Genomic DNA, 20,891 nt, shown 5'->3' with positions numbered 1-20,891 from the left:
AGTTGGGTAATTGTTTACTGTTTGAGTGGGCCGAAGCACCTTTTTCCATGTTGCAGATCTGTACGCCTCTTACGTTTCTTCTGAATTCTAAAACGGAGTCGTATCAGTCGATACGTTAACTCTGTTTGTCTCTCCGCGGCAGCTGAGTTTCTCGAACATCTTCTGTCATTTATTGTTGTTACACCACAATCCTATGCGGCGGGACCTTCCAAGATGGCGGTGGTGAAAGTGGTCTATCTCCCTGCTTTGTACCCAGAGTGCCGGGCGGCGCGCAGCTGCTGACGCTGACAATATGGCTGCCGTTGAGTTGGCAGAACCGGGGTTGGGGTAGTAAGTGAGGGGCGGCGGAGGAGAAGTAGCAGCAGCAACAACAACAACAATAAGTAGTAGCGCCGCCGATTGCGATACGATCGGCCGAGTATTTGATTGTCTCCGCCGTATTTCGACCTCCTTCCTGCCCCGTTGGGCTGCAGATACCTGTCCCGGAGGCTCGGGGCCTACGGCCTGGCGACGGGGAGGAAGCCAGGGACTCGGGTAACCCGCTGGTCGACCGCTCCCACCGCTGGTTAGCCGTCTCTCCATTCCTCTTCACCACCCCGTCCCCTCCGCCGGCACCATGTCCTCCTGGTTCGGTGGGATTGGCTCGGGCCTGGGGCAATCTCTGGGTCAGGTCGGGGGCAGTCTGACCTCCCTGACTGGCCAGCTCTCCAGCTTCACCAAAGACATGTTGGCAGAAGGTGCCGAGGAAGTGCAAGGTGAGGATCCGCTGACCAGCTCCCGAGTTGTAAGTTTTTGAAATCTAGAAAATGAGAACGTGTCCCAAATTTTGGGGATAGTGACATTAGTAAACAGGGTTTGTTTGCTTTCGTTAGGTACATTTCTCCATAACAACTGTTTGGGCAAGTGACATTACAACTGCTGTTAAGATTTATGATGTACCCGGTTGTCTTAAGCTAGTCAAATCGACCGAGTTTACTGTGGGTTGGCTTGCAAATTAGTGTTATTGTGATGTTTACAAAAGTATGAGAGCGATAGGTTGTATGTGTTTTTCACATGGAATTGAACTCTTGCCAAATGCCTAGTGGCGTTTGCAGGCTGTTATGGATTCTGAATTGGATCAAGACTCACAATGAGAATACAATGAATATACATTGTTTGCCTTGTTTCATTTGTGCTTTATTGTGTGTGTGATCTCTGGCATTGTGCTTTACAGTACATAAAATAATTGGGCAATAATTTCTGGTATGCAGTGATGTATCCTATTAGATTGGAAAAATAATAATAAAGATTGTAGAATGCTTAAAGAACTGAAGGAGGGTACTTGGCTTATTGATCATTAATGGGTATTTGAAAAGGCTGTGAAAGTAAATCTAGCAATTAGAAGTTGATCAATACAACCTCAGTAGTGGGGAAACTTTCAGAAACAATAATTTTGGACAAAAATAGAAGATACTAGCATAAGTTTTTTTTTAAGAAAAAAGGTAGAAGACAGATGGTGGTGGTGGTGGTTGTTTTTCAAATTGGAGGCCTGCGACCAGTAGAGTGCCACAAGATCAGTGCTAGGTTCACTACTTTTGTCATTTATATAAATGATTTGATTGTGAGCTTAAGAGGTGGAGTTAGTAAGTTTGCAGATTATACCAAAATTGGAGGTGTCGTGGACAGCGAAGAAAATTACCTCTGATTACAACAGGATCTTGATCAGATGAGCCAATGGACTGAGGAGAGTCATAGAGATGTACAGCATGGAAACAGACCCTTTGGTCCAACTCGTTCATGCCGACCAGTTGTCCCAACCCAGTCTAGTCCTGTTTTCCAGCACTTGGCCCATATCCCTCTAAATCCTTCCTATTCAAATGCCCATCCAGATACCTTTTAAATGTTGCAATTAAAAATATGCAACGCTTCATTAATTTGCATGTCAATCTTGTAAACCTTTTCTGCCACCTTTCCAATTTGATAACATCTCTCTTATTGAAGGGCAATCAGAACTGTATGCAGTACTCCAAAAGTGGCCTCTCCAATGCCCAATACAGCTGCAGAATGATGTCCTAACTCCTATACTCAATGTTCTGACCAATGAAGGCAAGCGTGCTAAATGCCTTTTTTATCACCTAGTTTATCTAAGACATGATTTCAAGGAACTATGCAACCGCACCCCTAGGTTCCTCTGTTTGACAACACTTCCCAGGGCCCTACCATTAACGAAGTCCTGCCCGGTTTGTTCTCCCAAAATGCGAGGTGTTGCATTTATGTAAATTAAATTCCATTTGTCACTCCTTGGCCCATTGGTCCAGCTGATCAAGATCCTGTTGTATTCTTAAATAATCTTCTTTATTGTCCATTATACCACCAATTTTGGTGTCATCTGAAAACTTAGGAACCATGCATCCTATATTCTCACACATTTAAATAAATTACAAACAACAGTGGGTCCAACTCTGATCTTTTAGGAACTCGGCTGGTCATAGGCTTCCGGACCGAAAACAACTCTCTACCCACGACCATCTGTCTCCTACTGCCAAGTTAATTTTGTATTTGATTGGCTAGCTCTCCCTGGATCCCATATGATTTAATCTTACTGAACAGTCAACCATGCAGAACCTTGTCAAAGGCCTTGCTAGCCCATTTCGAGAAAGTGTACTGGTCTGCCCTCATCTGTCCTATTGGTTACACCTTCAAAACAAAAATTCAATCCAATTTGTGAGACACAGTTGCCCATGCACAAAGCCATGCTGGCTAACTCTAATCAGTCCTTGCCTTTCCAAGTGCATGTAAGTCCTGTCTGTCAGAATCCCCTCCAATAATGTGCACACCATTGATGTCAGGCTCACTGATCTATAATTTCTTGGCTTTTCATTGCTGCCTTTCTTAAATAATGGCACAATACTGGCCACCCTCCTGTCTTCTGATACCTCACCCATGGCTGTCGATGATACAAGTATCTCTGCTAGGGGCCCTACAATTTCTTCCCTTGCTTCTCATGATATCCTGGGATACACTTGATCAAGTCCTGAGGATTCATTACCTTTGTGTTCAGACTTCCAGCACGTCCTCTTCTGTAATAAGGACTCTTTTCATGACATCACTATTTTTTTCCCTCAATTCCCCTAGTTTCCACTTCTTTCTCCACAGTAACTACCAAAGCAAAATATTTGTTTAGTATCTCTCCCATCTCTTGTGGTTCCACATGTAGATGGCTTAATTGATCTTGAATGGGCCCTATTCTCTCCCTAGTAACTCTTTTAATATACTTTTAAACTCTCTTTGGATTCTACTTAATCTTATTGACCAAAGCAATCTGTTAGCCCTTTTTTGCACCTCTTTAGTGTACTTGTACCCCTCCTATATTTCTCAAGGGATTCACTTGATCCCAGGTGTCTATACTTGACATATACCTCCTCCTTTTTGTTGACCACAGACCCATTATCTCTAGTCATCCTTGCCCTTCACTCTAACAGGAACATGCAGTCTCGAAACTCTTGTCATCTCACTTTTGAAAACCTCCTACACACCTGAAAACCTCCTACACACCAGTCATTCCTTGACCTGCCAACAGCCTCCCCAATGAACTTTTGAAGGTTCCTGTCTAGTACCATCGAATTGGACTTGTTCATCAATATGTACCTACTACAGAAGGATAAATGTGAGGTGCTGCATTTTGGGAAAGCAAATCTTAGCAGGACTTGTACGCTTAATGGTAAGGTCCGAGGGACTGTTGCTGAACAAAGAGATCTTGGAGTGCAGGTTTATAGTTCTTGAAAGTGGAGTAACAGGTAGATAGGATAGTGAAGAAGGCGTGTGGTATGCTTTCCTTCATTGGTCAGAGTACTGAGTATAGGAGTTGGGAGGTCATGTTGTGGCTGTACAGGACATTGGTTAGGCCACTTTTGGAATATTGCGTGCATACCTGGTCTCCTTCCTATTAGGATGTTGTGAAACTTGAAAGGGTTCAGAAAAGATTTACAAGGATGTTGCCAGGGTTGGAGGGTTTGAGACGTAGGGAGAGGTTGAATAGGCTGAGGCTTGTTTTCCATGGACCATCAGAGGCTGTGGGGTGACCCGAGATTTATAAAATCATGAGGGGCGTGGATAGGGTAAATAGACAAGTTCTTTTCCCTGGGGTCGCGGAGTGCAGAATTAGAGGGCATAGGTTTAGGGTGAGAGGGGAAAGATATAGAAGAGATCTAAAGGGGCAACCTTTTACAAAGAGGGTGATACATGTGTGGAATGAGCTGCCAGAGGAAGTGGTGGATGCTGGCACAATTGCAACATTTAGGCATCTGGATGGGTATACGAATAGGAATGGTTTGGAGGGATATGGGCTGGGTGCTGGCAGATTGGGTTGGGATATCTGTTCAACATGGATGAGTCGGACCGAAGGGTCTGTTTTCTGTGCTGTACATCTCCTATGATTCTATGACTCTATAAATGAGCATGGATTACTTAAGGAAAAATTGTGTTTGACTAATTTCGTGATTTTTAATGAGGTAATACAGAGAATTGATGAGGGTAATGCTGTTGATGTGACATGGTGTTCCAAAAGAAATTTAGTTTGGATGCCACACCACGTTCTTGTGAGCGGCGCTAGAGTTTATGAAATAAGAGATGGTGACAACTTGGAGACAAAAGTGAAAACCAGCAGAGAATAGTGATTAATGTGTTTTTTTTTGGAAACAGGAGTGTTTACAGTAGAATTTCCCCAGTAGTTTGTGTTTTGATCCCTTCTCTTTGCAAAATATACTAATGACCTAGACCATAAGACATAGGAACAGGCGTAGGCTGGTCAACCCAATTGAGCTTGCTCCACTATTCAGTAGAATTATGTCTTATCCAACATTTTGACTTTAATGTTCACTTTTGTGCCTTTTCTCTGTAACTCTTGATTCCCCTACTGATCGAGAATTCATTTATCACAGTCTTAAATATACTCTACACAAGAACTCTACCCCCACAGCTATGTATGGCAAGGAGGTACAAAAACCCACAGTCCTCTGAGAAAAGCAATTTGTCCTCATCTCAGCCAGAAAAATAAGGGGTGCCAAACTTGACCAACCTGCTTAGTGTTTACTAATAAGATAATGTCTACGCCAGGGATCACCCAAGTGAACCTTTTCTGAATTGCCTCCAGTGCAATTATATCTTTCCTTAAATAAGGGGACAAAACTGCTTAGAGTACCCCAGATGTGGTCTGACTTGCACCTTGAACAGTTGCAGTAAGACTTCGCTTTTTATCCTCCAACCCCCTTGAATTAAGGGCCAACATTCTGTTAGCCTTCCTGATGACCTGTTGCACCTGTGTGCTCACTTTCTATGTTTAATGCACGAGCACCCCGAGTCCCTTTGTGTTGCAACTTTACTCAATAAAAGTAATGCTCTGTTCTTTTGTTCTCCCTTCTAAAATAAACATCTTCACATTATCCACAATATATTCCATTTGCCAACATTTTGCCCACTTACTTAACATATCAATATCTCTGTAAATTGTTTATATTCCCCTTTCCACCTGTTTTTGTTATCTGCAACTTTTGTTTCCTTTCTTTCAGTCATTAATGTATAGTGTAAATAGTTGCAGTCTCAGCACAGATCGCTGTGAAATCCTAGTGGTTACAGGTTGCTGACCAGATAAAGAACCCCTGATCCCCACTTGCTGTTTCCTTCCCATTAGCCAGTTCTCTATACACATCAAAATATTACTTTCAGCACCACGGGGTCTTATGACAACATTTTGAGAGCTATCTTGTCGAACACCTTCTGGAAGTCCCAATGCAACAGATTTATCTATTCAGGTTGAGATTTTGTTGAAAGACTCTAATCAAATTTGCCAAATATGATTTCCCTTCCATCAAGCCATCAAAATAATGCCTTTATTTGATTTAGTTTATGATTTTTCAAATGTGTTGCTATTAATTCCTTAATAATTGACTCCAGTACTTTTGTGCCAATAGATGGCAGGGTAAGTGGCCTGTAGTTACCTGCTTTTGGACTCCCTCCCTGTTTGAATAGGAGTATAAAATTCACAGTTTTCAAATCCATCAGTACTTCTTCAGAATCCAAACAATTTGGAAAAGAGTAACCAATGCTTCCATTATCTCTGTAGTTGCCTCTTTTAGGGTCCTCAGGTGCAAGCCATCAGGGCCAGTGACTTATCTGCCTTTAACCCTATTAGTTTGTTTAATACTAGGCTTTGGTGTACAAGGACATTTTTCAAATTTATAGATAAAACTTAGAAGTATTGTGAACTGAGAAGGGAATGGTATAGATCTTTAGAAGGATGAGGATAAATTGGTCGAACGGGTAGACAAATGACTGATTAAGCTTGAGACATTAATAGGTGAAACATTGATGAAAATTTAGATATTTGAATGGAGAGGAGTGTGAAGTGAACTTGTATAAAACACCGCTCTTAATGGGAGTATTGAATCCTGTTCTGAGCTTCACATTTTGCAAAGAATGTAAAGGCATTAGAGTGTACAGAGTTTTAAGAGAATTGGTTCTCGGGATGAGAAACCAGTTACGTGAAGAGGATCCATGTAGGTTAAGTGAGTGGGCAAAGATCTGGCAAATGGGAGTATAATGTGGGAAAGTGTGAAAGTGTCCATTTTGGCAGAGAGAATGAAAAAAAAACTAAATGGTCGGAAGTTGCAGAACACTGAGATGCATAGCGATCTGGATATCCTAGTGCAAAAGATTTAGTACGCAGAAACTGTAAGTAAGCAGAAAAGCTCACAATGTTATATTTTATTGTGAGGGGAATTGAGTGCAAGAGTAGAGAGGTTGTGCTTTAGTTGTCTACCACCTGATGAAGGATGAGCACTCTGAAAGCTAGTGCTTCCAAAGATATCTGTTGGACTAGAACCTGGTGTTGTGCAATTTTAAAATTTGTACAGTCCAGTCCAACACCAGCATGTCCAAATCAGGACTAGAATAATTTAGGATTTCTGGTCCGCATGGATGAGTTGGATCGAAGGGTCTGTTTTCGTGCAGTGCAACTCTGTCTCTATGACTTTGAGAGTGGTGTAGAGCAATTTTGCTACGAGGAATTGTGTGGTTTTGGATCCATTTTTGTGACATATTGGCTGGGTGTCCAAAGGAAATCATAAGATAAGAACTGGGAGCAGAAGTAGCCTTGCAGAGCTTCAATTGGACCACACCTGGAAGAGGGTGTGCAGTGCGGGTTCATGAGGTTGATGCTGGGGGATGGCAGGATGTAGAGAGAGGAGAGAGTGGTTTGACTTGGCCTATGTTCACTAGTGTTGAGAAGAATGAAAGGGGCGCTGATAAACTTTATACATTTCAAACACAGTTGCACAGACTAGATGTAAGGAGGATATTGGGGGGGAGAAAATACACTCAAATAGTAGTGGACCTGTGCAATTGTCTGCCACAGAAGATGCAAGTCACTGAATGTATTCAAGAAGTAGATTGATACATGTTTAAGGATATGGAGACAAAGTGGCTGTGTGGCATTGAGATAGAGGATTAACCATTGAATGGCAGAACAGACTTGAAGGATTAAGTGGCTGACTCTTTCTAGTTTCTATATTTCCATTCATCTGAAATCAGTCAAACTGATGAAAAAGGTTATACAAACTAAATTCAGTGCTAAACACAATTTTTGTTCAGTGCACAGTATAAACATTAAACTTTGTCCTGGTCTCTCAATCTGGCTCACCATATCGACTTAATAAGCAGAAACTCAAAATAATAATAATGTTTACTTCCCTTTGTTGGAGGAGGCTGGAAAAATTAAGCTTTTATTTTGTGCAAGGTCTTTAAAAAAGCAATTTTAAAACATTTGATTTTATTGGATTTACACCTAGTGACTATGGTACATGAATGTAATTGAAAAATTAGTTTGTGTAGTTTTTAAAAGTAATTTTCAATTATACTTGTCGAGTTGCTCACAGGATATCTGAATTAAACATGCGTACTGTTTTTGAAAACATTCTATTTTCATTTATATTGATGACATTGTGCTGGATTACCACTCCTAAGCATAATCAGGAATAGTTTTAAATGCAAAAGTGAAGAAAAACATTGTTATTAAAACACTGCCTGATTGCGATGGTTTGTGGTAGATTGTGTGCTCTGCAAAACGCAAGTTGAAGTTGAAAAGAAGTGCAGTTTGCCTGAGAATTGCCACTGAGGGTCAAACTTTGTAATCTCTGTTTTCACTTGAAGCAGTTACCCAGCAAGTTATTTGGCTAATGGGCGAAAGTCTTAATTGGAGGGCTATAGGAAACACTGTATAGTTTGTGAAATGATATATTGAGACTAGAGTCACTTTAGGATATGCATTGTGTGGTTTTGTGGTTTTCTGCTTCATCACTTTTTTGCTTCTGCATTACTGCTTATATACCCATCTGGTTCACTGATGTCTTTTGAGGGAAATAAACTTTGCCATCCTTGCCCATTTTGGCCAATGTGTGACGCCAGACCCACAAATGTGACTGTCTCTTAACTCCCATCTAAGATGGCTATGCAAGACAGTTAGTTCAAGGACAGTTGGGGATTGACAGTTGACAAGAGCCTTGTCAGCTATGCCCACATCTCATGAGAATTAAAAAACACTGTCCCAGTCCTAAATGGCATAGCTGCTAGAACTTTTCTGAAGTCATAGAGATGTACAGTATGGAAAAAGACCCTTCGGTCCAACTCGTCCATGCTGACCAGATATCCTAATCTAATCTATTCCATTTGTGAGGATTTAGGCCAGTTTACAGAGATATAGGCTATTTGTATATCCATCCAGATGTCTTTTAAATGTTGTTATTGTACCAGCTTCCACCACCTCCTCTGGCAGCTCATTCCATACACACACCACCCTCTGCATGAAAAAGTTGCCCCTTGAGTCCCTTTTTAAATTTTTTTCCCCTCTCACCTTAAACCTATGTCCTCTAGTTCTGGACTCTCCCACCCTCAAGAAGAAACCTTGTCTATTTATCTTATCCATGTCCCTTATGACTTTATAAACCTCAATAAGGTCACCCCTCAGCCTCCGATGCTGCAGGGAAAACAGCCCCAACCTATTCAGCCTCTCCCTACAGCTCAAATCCTCTAACCCTGGCAACATTAAAGTTTCACAACATCCTTCCAATAGGGAGACCAGGATTGCAGGCAATATTCCAAAAGTGGCCTAACCAATGTCCTTACAGCCGCAACATGACCTCCCAACTCCTCTTCTCAATGCTCTGTCCAATAAAAGAAAGCAAGCCAAATGCCGCCTTCACTATCCTATCTACCTGCAACTCTACTTTTAAGGAACTATGAACTTGCATTCCAAGGTCTCTTTGTTCAGCAACGTCCCCTTGACCTTACCATTTATGTATATAAGTCCTGCCCTGATTTGCCTTTGCAAAATGCTGCACCTCACATTTATTTAAATTAAATTCTATCTGCCACTTATCAGGAAGGAACTAAGAGGGGAAAAAAAATTAACCAGTTCCTCACCAAGCTGCAGCCACAGATTCATCTATCCATGTTTGTATTTGTGGGAGTGACCTTCACATGATCACTGTAAAGACAAAGACATCTTCACATTGAATATTCCTTCTATTGTGTTGTGGCTAAATAGGATAGATTTCCAACACATCTAGCAAGTCAAAACTTGGGGTCCATGAAGTGCTGCAGTCCATCAGTAGCAGCAGAGTTGTATTCAATCTCCAACCTCATGACCCAACATATTTCTCACTGTACCATGATTATTAAACCAGGAGGTCAAAGACAGACCTTTGTCAGCACCAGGTGTACTTAAAAATGAGATCTCGACCTGATGAAGGGACAACACAGGATGACTTGGATGCCAAGCAGCACGTAATACACAGAGCTAAAAGAATCCACAGCCAGTGGATCAGATCTAAACTCTGCAGTACCACCAGATCTCATCACAATTGGTAATAGATAATTAAACAACTCACTGGAAGAAAGGTCTCAACGAATATTGCTATCCCCAATGATGGAAGAGGCAACATTTGAGTGCAGAAATCAAGTCTGAGTTTTTGTAACAACCTTTAGTCTGATATGCCAAGTGGATGATCCATTTTGGCCTCCTCAAGAGGTCTTAGCGAATTTTGAGAAGATTTTGAGAAGCACCTCCGGAGGTGCTAGATGTCACGGATGATTTTTGTTACCAAATCTGAGTCACTCCCCCATGTGATATAAAGAAATGGCTGAAGGCAGTGGATGCTTTAAATGTTTTGGGCCTTGAAGCATTCCTGCGACAGTACTGAAGACTTCTGCTTCACAACTTCCATCTTTCTAGCCAAGCTGCATGTACAGCTACAATGTTTGACTTTACCTGATGATGTGGGGAATGACCTAGGTATGTCATGTACACAGAATGCTGGGCAAATCCAACCTGTCCAGTCACTACCCTATCAATCTACTGTCGATCATTGGTGAAGTCATAGGAGTCTTGTGCACTGTTATGAAGCAGCACTTCCTTAGCAATAAGCTGCTCATTGATGCGCAGTTTGGGTTCCACCAGAGCCACATAGCTCCTGACCTAATTGCAACCTTCATTCAAACATAGACCGACGTAATTGAGGTGAGAATAACTGCTCTTGTCACCAAAGCTGCATTTGACCAAATGTAACATCAAAGACCTCCAACACATTTGGAGTTAATAGGAAACAGATGGAAAATTCTCTGCTGGTTGGAATCATACCTCTCCGAAGAGAAGGTGGCTGTGGTTGGAGGTGAGTCATCTTTGCTGCGGGACATCTCAGCAGGCATTGCTCAGGGCTCTGTCCTTCAACTGCTTTGTCAATGGCCTTCCCTGAATCATAAGGACAGAACTAGAAATGTTTGTTGTTTGAATAAGTTCAGCGCCATTCACCTCACCTCCGACATTGATGCAATCTAGGCCAACTGCAACAAGACCTGGGCAACATCCATGTTTGGGCTAACAACTGGCAAGTAACACTCTTACAACGCAAGTGCCTCTCATTGACCACCTCCAACAATGTGAATCTGACTATTGGCCTTTGACAGGCAGTGTCATTAATTTCACTGTATTTTCCCACTGACATCTTGTTCCTATTAACCAGAAACTGAACTAGACCAATCATATAAATACAATGATACAAGAGCAGGTCTGAGGTTAGGAATGCTGCAGAAAGTAACTCCCCTTCTGAATCCCAAAATTTACAAGGCATAGCCAGTGTGATGAAATACTCCTAGGAGAAAGTGAGGACTGCAGATGCTGGGGATCAGAGCTTAAAAATGTGTTGCTGGAAAAGCGCAGCAAGTCAGGCAACATCAAAGGAGAAGGAGAATCGACGTTTCGGGCATAAGCCCTTCTTCAGCAATGAAGAGGGTGTGCCAAGCAGGCTAAGATAAAAGTTGGGGGGGAGGGGCGTTGGGAATGCGATAGATGGAAGGAGATTAAGGTGAGGGTGATAGGCCGGAGAGGGGGTGGGGGCGCAGAGGTCGGGAAGAAGATTGCAGGTCAAGAAGGCGATGCTGAGTCTGAGGGTTGGGACTGAGAAAAGGTGGGGGGAGGGGAAATGAGGAAGCTGGAGAAATCTGAGTTCATCCCTTGTGGTTGGAGGGTTCCTAGGTGGAAGATGAGTCGCTCTTCCTCCAGGCGTCATGTTGCCATGGTCTGGCGATGGAGGAGGCCAAGGACCTGCATGTCCTTGGGGCGCAGTGGGAGGGGGAGTTAAAGTGTTCAGCCACGTGGCGGTTGGGTTGGTTGGTGCGGGTGTCCCAGAGGTGTTCTCTGAAACATTCCGCAAGTAGGTGGCCTGTCTCCCCAATGTATAGGAGGCCACATCTGGTGCAGCGGATGCAGTAAATGTGTGTGGAGGTGCAGGTGAATTTGTGGTGGATATTGAAGGATCCCTTGGGGCTTTGGATGGAAGTGAGAGGGGAGGTGTGGGCACAAGTTTTGCATTTTTTGTGGTTGCAGGGGAAGGTGCCGGGAGTAGAGGTTGGGTTGGTGGGGGGGTGTGGATCTGAAAAAGGAGTAGTGGAGGGAGTAGTCTTTCTGGAATGCTGACAGGGATGGGAGGGAAATATATCATTGGTGGTGGGGTTCATTTGGAGGTGGCGGGAATGAAGAAGGATGATCCGATGTATCTGGAGGTTGGTGGGGTGGTAGGTGAGGACTAGTGGGGTTCTGTCCTGGTGGCGATTGGAGGGGCGGGGTTCAAGGGCGGAGGAGCGGGAAGTGGAGGAGATGCGGTGGAGAGCATAGTCAACCACGTCTGAGGGGAAATTGTGGCTACCTAGATTACACCACCTCCCACCCTGCCCCCTGTAAAAATGCCATCCCATATTCCTAATTCCTTCGCCTTCGCCTTCGCCGCATCTGCTCCCAGGAGGACCAATTCCAATACCGAACAACCCAGATGGCTGCCTCCTTCAAACACCGCAATTACCCCTTAGACATGGTTAACGATGCTCTCCACCGCATCTGCAATATCCAGGATAAAACAGTCAATTTGCTTTGCACCACATTTATAACACCAAAATTGGTGGTACAGTGCATAGTGAAGAAGGTTACCTAAGATTTCAGAGGTCTTGACCAATCGGGCTGAGGAGTGGTAGATGGAATTTAATTTAGATAAATGTGAGATATTACACTTTGGTAATACAAACAGGGATATATGCAATTAATGGTAAGGCCCTGAGTAGTATTACAAAAGAGACCTAGGGATTCTGATACATAATTCTTTGAAATTTGTGTCATAGGTAGACAGGGTGGTAAAGACAGAGTTTAGCATGCTTGCCCTCATTGCTCAGACCTTTGAGAGTAGGAATTGGGTTGTCATGTTGAGGTCATTACAGAATGTCAGTGGGGCCTCTTCAGGAGTGCTGTGTGCATTTCTAATCACCCTGTTATAGGAAGGATAATTAAACTGGAGAGCGTTCAGAAGAGGTTTACAAAGATGTTCATGAGAATGGAGGGTTTGCGTAATAAGGAGAGGCTGGATAGGCTGGGACTTTTCTTGGCTGGAGTATAGGAGTTTGAGGGGTGAAGTTTGAGGTTTATAAAATCATGAAAAGCATAGATAAGCAGAATGATGAAGGTCTTTTCCCTAGGGTGGGGAGTTCTAAACTTGGTGTATTTTTAAAGTGAGAGGCCAGGCAGCATCTGTACAGAGAGAGCAAGCTAATGTTTCAAGTCTAGATGATTCTTCATTCAGCTCTGATGAAGAGTCATCTAAATTTTAAATGTTAGTTTGCTCTATCTTCACAGATGCTGCCTGACCTGTTGCGATTTCTAGCATCTTTTGTTTTGAGTACAGATTCCAGCATCTGCAATAATTTGGTCTCACACTGGAATCATGCTGCATTTAAATCCCAGCAAGGGAATGTTGCCACTTTGTAACATCCCGGTGCTTTCCTTGTCTGGCATTTACGGCAGTGACTATTTGCTCCATTGTAATTCTGACATACAGCATGATTAATTTTGTAATGCTTGATTTACCTAATGAGTATAAACATATCAGCAGTCAACAGATGATCATTGCTGAAATCATTAACAGTAAACTGACAGTTTGCATTCCAATCCTCCTGCTGAATTTGATTGAATTTTTTTAAAGTACATGATTAGTGTTCAAAAACAAAACTGTTGCAGTCAAAATGAAGAAATTTGTCATTTCCAGCAAAGGGATGTCTGTATGGAGAAAGATTGTTCGTTTAATAGAAGAGCTCATATTCTGATTTTTGCCTTTGTCCACACTTGTTTTGAAAATTTTTTGTCATGGCATATAGGTGTCACTGCCATGGCCAGTATTTATTGCCCATTCCTAATTGCCCTGAAGAAAGTGGTGATGAACTATTTTTTTGAGCTACTGCAGACAGACCATGTGATGTAGCTACAGTCTGTCAGGTTCTGTCAAAGAGGGTGTTCCAGAATGTTGACTGAGTGGCAGTGAAATAATATTCAAGAAGGTGAAAATGTAGAGCAGCACACCTATAAGATGGTAACTTGACAGTATTGAAGAGCGAGGTCAAGAGCATTTATATGGCAGTGCAAATCCTGTGATCCACATTCGGTGCTATGGTGAGAACAGAGTTTTTAGTCAGAGTGTCATGGAGTCATACAGATGGAAACAGACCCTTCGGTCCAACCAGTCCATGCCGAACATAATCCCAAGTTAAACTAGTCCCACCTGCCTGCTCCTGGCTCAGATCCCTCTAAAGTGTTCCAATTCATGTATCCATCCAGATGTTTTTTTAAACATTCTAATTGTACCCGCATCCATCATTTTCTCAGGAAGTTCATTCCACATGAGAATCACCCTCTGTGTAAAAAAATTTGCCTCTTTTATATATCACTCTCCTCTCACCTCAAAAAATGTGCTTCCAAGTCTTGAAATCCCCATCCTGGGGAAAAGATAACTACCTTTTAACTCTATCTATACCTCTTATTTATAAACTTCTATAAGATCAACCTCCTACACTCCAGTGAAAGAAATCCCAGTCTATCCAGCCTTTCTTAATAACTCAAACCTTCAAATAAAAGCAAAATACTGTGGATGCTAGGAAACTGGAACGCACATAGAACTTCAGTTCTGAAGAAGAGTCATTGTGGACTTAAAAGTCAACTCTGTGTTTGTCTGTTCATATTTACTGCCAGATTTGCCAAGGTTATTCAGTACTGAAAAACAAACTCAGAAACAAATACATTAAGAAGTGTTGAATGTTTAATCTGTAATTGTAGGTGAATCTGAAACGAGAAGGGTAGAAATGGCGTGTTGCCTCCCTGGTGCCAGAATCAAGGATATCTCAGAGAGGATGCAGAATGTTCTCAAGGGGGAGAGAGACCGGCAGGAGGTCATTGTACACATTGTAACCAATGACATAGGAAGGGAAAAGGATGAGATTCTGAAGGGAGAATGTAGAAAGTCAGGCAGGAGTTTAAAAAGGAAGTCTTGGAGTAATAATATCTAGATTACTCCTGAAGCTGTGATCTAGTGAGGGTAGGAATAGGAGGATAGAGCAGATGAATGCATGGCTGAGGAGCTGGTGTATGGGAGAAGGATTCACATTTTTGGATCATTGAATTCTCTTCTGGGGTAGAAGTGACCTGTACAAGAAAGACGGATTGCATCTGAATTGGAAGGGGAGTAATATACTGGCGGGGAAACTTGCTGGAGCTGCTCAGAAGGATTTAAACTATGAAGGTGAGGGTTGGGACCCTGCGAGCTAGTGAGCAAATAGATCAACCTGAGACTGGTTCAGTTGAGGAAAGAAGCGAGTCAAACAGTCTGGACAGGCAGGGACAAAACAGAGAGCAAGGTGGGAACTGATAAATTAAACTCCATTAATTTCAATGCAAGAGGACCAACAGTGAAGGCAGATGAACTCAGGGCATGGTTAGGAACATGGGACTGGGATCTCATAGCAATTTCAGAAACATGGCTCAGGAATGGACAGGACTGACAGCTTAATGTTCCAGGATACAAATGCTACAAGGAGGACAGACAGGGGGGCAAGAGAGGAGGGGGAGTAACGTTTTTGATAAGGGATAGTATTACAGCTGTGCTGAGGGAGGATATTCCCAGAAGTACATCCGGGGAAGTTATTTGGGTGGAAATGAGAAATAAGAAAGGGATGATAACCTTATTGGGATTGTATTATAGATCCCCTAATAGTCAGAGGGAAATTGAGAAACAAATTTGTAAGGAGCTTTCAGTTATCTGTAAGAATAATAAGGTAGTTATGGTAAGGGATTTTAACTTTCCAAACATAGACAAGGACTGCCATAGTGCAATGGTTTTAGATGGAGAGGAATTTAAGTGTGTGAATCATTTTCTGATTCAATATGTGGATGTACCTACTAGAGAGGGTGCAAAACTTGACCTACTCTTGCGAAGTCAAACCGGGCAGGTGACTGAGGTGTCAGTGGGGGAGGACTTTGGGGCCAGCGACCGTGATTCTATTAGTTTTAAAATAGTATTGGGAAAGAATAGACTAGATCTAAAAGTTGAAGTTCTAAATTAGAGGAAGGCTAATTTTGACAGTATTAGGCAAGAACTTTCAAAAACTGATTGGGGGCAGATGTTCGCAGGTAAAGGGATGGCTGGAAAACGGGAAGCCTTCAGAAATGAGATAATGAATATGCTTTCTCTGGGCTCTCCTGTTAGGTTGAAAGGAAAGGCTGGTAGGTGTAGGGAATGCTGGATGACTAAAGAAATTGAGGGTTTGGTTAAAAAAAAGAAGGAAGCATATGTAAGGTATAGACAAGATAGATCGAGTGAATCCTTAGAGTATAAAGGCAGTAGGAGTATACTTAAGAGGGAAATCAGGAGGGCAAAAAGGGGACATGAGATAGCTTTGGCAAATGGAGGCCTGTGACCAGTGGAGTGCCACAAGGATCAGTGCTGGATCCACTACTTTCCATCATTTATATAAATGATTTGGAAGTGAGCAGAAGAGGTATAGTCAGTAAGTTCACAGATGACACCAAAATTGGAGGTGTAGTGGACCTCAGTACAATGGGATCTTGATCAGATGGGCCAGTGGGCTGAGGAGTGGCAGATGGAGTTTAATTGAGATAAATGCGAGGTGCTGCATTTTGGAAAAGCAAATCTTAGCAGGACTTATACACTTAACAATAAGGTCTTAGGGAGTGTTGCTGAACAAAGAGACCTTGGAGTGCAGGTTCATAGGTCCTTGAAAGTGGAGTTGCAGGTAGATAGGATAGTGAGGAAGGTGTTTGGTATGCTTTCCTTTATTGGTCAGAGTATTGAGTACAGGAGTTGGGAGGTCATGTTATGGCTGTACAAGATGTTGGTTAGGCCACTTTTGGAATATTGTGTGCAATTCTGGTCTCCTTCCTATCAGATGGATGTTGTGAAACGTGAAAGGGTTCAGAGAAGATTTACAAGGATGTTGCCAGGGTTGGAGGGGTTTGAGCTGTAGGGAGAGGTTGAATCGGCTGAGGCTGTTTTCCCTGGAGTGTCGGAGGCTGAGGGGTGACCTTATAGATGTTTATGAAATGATGAGGAGTATGGATAGGGTAAATAGACAGTCTCTTCCCTGAGGTGGGGGAGTCCAGAACTAGAGGGCAGAGGTTTATGATGAGAGGGGAAAGATATATAAGAAACCTAAGGGGCAACCTTTTCACGCAGAGGGTGGTACCTGTATGGAATGAGCTGCCAGAGGAAGTGGTGGAGGTTAGTACAATTGCAACATTTAAAAGGCATCTGAATGGCTATATGAATAGGAAGGGTTTGGAGGGATATGGGCCAGGTGCTGGCAGGTGGGACTAGATTGGTTTGGGATATCTGTTCGGCATGGATGGGTTGGACCTAAGGGTCTGTTTCCATGCTGTACATCTCTATGACTTTCATTACAGTTAGCATTCACAAGGAATAAATTAGAGCCAGGGACAGTTGCTGCTGAAGTAAATGTGGTCGAACACTGAAATTTCACATCTGATGAAAAAGGTAGGAATGGCAGAATTGAGCCGAACTTCAAGGTTGGCATTCGTGGAATAGAAATTGCAGCAAATCAAACTAATCCAAAAGTTAAATGCTGTGGATGTTGGAAAAAGTGCTGGAAACACTGAGCAGATTTGGCAGCATTTGTGGACAGAGAAAAGCAGTTCACGTCTCAGGTTGTTACTTTTCATCTGAACCAATCCTTCCTTAACTCATCAGAGTTGGGGAGGAGGGGTATGTGTACGTGTGTGCATGTGGACTGTAACCGAGAGCAAAAGTATTTGAATTGAAGAGAAAAATATAGCTGAATAAATACCTAAAAATGTGATCAGTGGGTATGACAACAAAATAGTCAAAGTCCTTTTTAAAGGTGGTTCATCTAGAAGACTAGAATTCACTCATGGGAATATAAGGATGGAAAAGTATTTTTGAGTTTTGTGTGACAATCCTTTGGAGAATAGTGAGTACTTACACGGCACTTTGTCTCTCAGGATGGCCATTGTACTCAAGCAGGATTGATATGGTAGTACAACTATGCCATACTTCCATTATTTCTATAAAATACACTCGCCTGAATCTTGGTATTCATTTGTTGGTTCATTATCTTTAAACCAGAATAATTTTGTGAGAAATAATATTACAGAGTACTTTTACATGGCTGGAGGATGTTGTTTTAACATCAGGAACAGGACATTTCGTGAAGATTTGAGAAACAAAAATTGACCCAGAGGGTGATGGATACCTGGAACTCTCTACCTAAAGGGTGGTAGAGGCAGGAGCTATCAAAATGTTTAAGCATTTAGATAAGCACTTGGAACACTATAGCGTAAAAGGCTACAGACCAAGTGTTGGAAAATAGAATTATAATAAATAGATACTTGATGACTGTCACGGAAGTAATGGGTCCTAAGGTCCTTTCTCCATGTTGTAAAAACACTGACTCTCTGTGACTCTTTGTACTGGTATGTCAACTTGAATTACGTGTGCTCAAGTCCATAGTGCACCATGAAATTGCAGTCTTCAGAATCACCCTAGAACTACAATCACTGTAGAGATTTCAACAATAATAATTTGGAAGTTACTCTGCATTTGTAACACATCCACTCCCAGTATTCCCCAGTATACAGGTTGTTCTGATATTACGCACACTTCCATCAACGTTAATTGGCTATAACGGAATTGATGAATTGTGGACATTGTTTGGATAACACTGACTTTCTACTGAACAGATATAGAGACTTTCTATTAGTGATCCTACAGCGTTATTTTCTCTGGCAGTTTTCCACGGCATGATTTTCTATAATGTGAGGTTGCAGAGGAACGCAAATGTCATGGTAGAGCAGAATGACCTGTACGTCCTTGTGTGATGCCCTTAGTGGTGCAATTATAGTATAGACCCTGCTGAGTTTCTTCAGCATTCTTTGCAGCTGCCAAAAATGTGAAACAAAATTTTCTTTTTATGCTAGTGTAGGGAGATTGCAAATAATTCAGCAAGACAAGTCAGAACATTGGATGAATTTTAATTATACCAAAATAGAGTGAAATACACAATGTGAAAGGGGCAGTGTTTTTAGGATATGTATCTGGATCCATTTAAAATACAATTAGAGATATTGTTTGTGTTAATTAAATTTAATGAGTTCGGTAATTGATTTGTGATTGGGGGGTGAATTGAGAAATAATGACCATAACATTATTGGGTTCAGTACAAAACAGGAGTGTATGCCGAGGAGTCAAAAATTAGGAAGCTTGTTTGTTAAGAGGAATTTCAGTAAGAGGCAAATATAAATGATCTGAGCAATAGGTAGCTGTAGATTGTCTCCAAAGTTAAGATGGATTGTGCACAAAATAAACGTATTCCAGAAGGTGAAAAATATCGTTAGTGTTCTGTGCATAAATTAATAATGAGAATGGTTTGGTTTGTTTTAGCTTGATTACAGGTATATACATATCTTAAATTTGAGCTGAGCAATCGCGATCTCAATCTGTGAATGAGAGAGCGAACAGGTTTGTTAAAGAATGTGGGGCTGTAAAGAACTCAGCAAAGTTTTTAGTTTTGTGGCAGATCGAACTTTTGCAGTTTGTCTGGATACGTATGTGTTATTATATTTAAAGGGTAGAATTAGGGAATGAGTGTTCGCTCAGTCTAATGATGGAGATATTGTGAAAGCATGATTGTGCAATAATATGCATTGATTTTTACCTATAGATACAGCAGAATAATATTGTCCAAGTGGGAGCCTTTGTTATAGAATGTAATGTTTCTTGGATCAGTATTAACCAATGGGTTAAAATCCATAATTCTGTGAAAGCCACAAAAGAAATTAGTATATTTTGGTGTTTATTCATCTGGGCAATGAGCTCCATGAGTGAAAAGATGGTTTGTCCAAGAAAAACTGCTTAAACCACAGCTATAGTGCTGTGTGCATTTTGCACTGTTACAGATAGGACAATGAAGAGATATGAGAAAGGAGCAGAAGTAGCCTTTCAGCCTGTTCTGCATGCTGATCTGATTACAATTTCATCTACATTTTCAGAACCTGTGATAACATTTCATCACCTTGCTTAACAAGAATCCCTGTCTTAATAGATCCATAGTCGTAGACCCTGCTTCAGCTGTTTTTTCAGGAAGAGAGCTCCAAAGGATACTTGCCAGCATTTTTCGAAGGAAGAAATTGAAGTCAAAGATTTGTAATTTTATTCTTGGTTTAATGGATTACTGTTCCATTGGTAAAGATAGGGATCATTTTATTAGTATGATGTTAAACCATGTGAAAATGAATGCTAATTTCTGTGCTGTGCTTGAACTTCAGATCCTGCCAGTGAACTGCATGTATCCAATTCCAGACTGAAGGATGTTGAAACAGCTTACTCAACACAAAAATCAGAGGTTTGTACATAAATGCTTTATACTACAAGTAGCGAACTATTAAAACTCTACTTGGGCAAACGTTTAAAATGACTCAAGTTTTCCATGTTCTTGAAACATTGGCCATTCCTCTTTTTGATTCATTGAAGTCTGATTAATTTTGTGTATGAGAATTGAGTTTGTCTTCTTATAGGTTGTCTGTACTTGAGTGCAGCACCAGATTTGATAGTTAGGCATGTTTTGAAATTCTTTCAACCTTGGTGTGATTCTTCTGATCATAGAACGTTTTAATCCTTCAACTACTTTATAGGGTTAAGGTCTGTAAAATTGGAATAAATTATTCACGATAATGTGATGTTTGAATGAAAATTTGAGCACAATGCAGTGAATTCTTGGAAGAATCCTCGACTTATAACAATACATCCCATAGCTATGGAAGTCCATTCCATTAATCTTCTAATTAAAGCACACATGATCAGCTGGGATGGGCATCTAGAGCCATCTCAATATGGAAATAGTTGAAACTGAGAATTGGAAAGACCCTTAACGTTGCTTTTCAGGTATAGCCTGGTCTTTCTTTCAGTGGAGACTGGATTTGTTGAAGAGCAATTAGGTTCTTT

At 41.6% G+C, this 20,891-nt stretch overlaps 1 protein-coding gene across 1 annotated transcript in view; it reads left to right on the top strand.

Annotated features, from left to right (window-relative positions):
* The first annotated feature begins 282 nt into the window (after nt 1-282).
* Nucleotides 283-20,891, top strand: part of trip11 (thyroid hormone receptor interactor 11) — a 98,997-nt gene continuing 78,388 nt past the window's right edge. The window contains exons 1-2 of the mRNA XM_072568245.1: nt 283-755; nt 20,216-20,292. Of these exons, the coding sequence (XP_072424346.1) occupies nt 617-755; nt 20,216-20,292 (216 nt within the window). The 5' untranslated portion in view covers nt 283-616. The remainder of the gene's footprint in view (nt 756-20,215; nt 20,293-20,891) is intronic.

Source organism: Chiloscyllium punctatum, chromosome 4 (assembly GCF_047496795.1).
Source record: "Chiloscyllium punctatum isolate Juve2018m chromosome 4, sChiPun1.3, whole genome shotgun sequence".
Taxonomy (NCBI): Eukaryota; Metazoa; Chordata; class Chondrichthyes; order Orectolobiformes; family Hemiscylliidae; genus Chiloscyllium; species Chiloscyllium punctatum.
The sequence above is the reverse complement of the archived record's forward strand: the minus strand, read 5'-3'. Positions and strand labels throughout refer to the sequence as shown.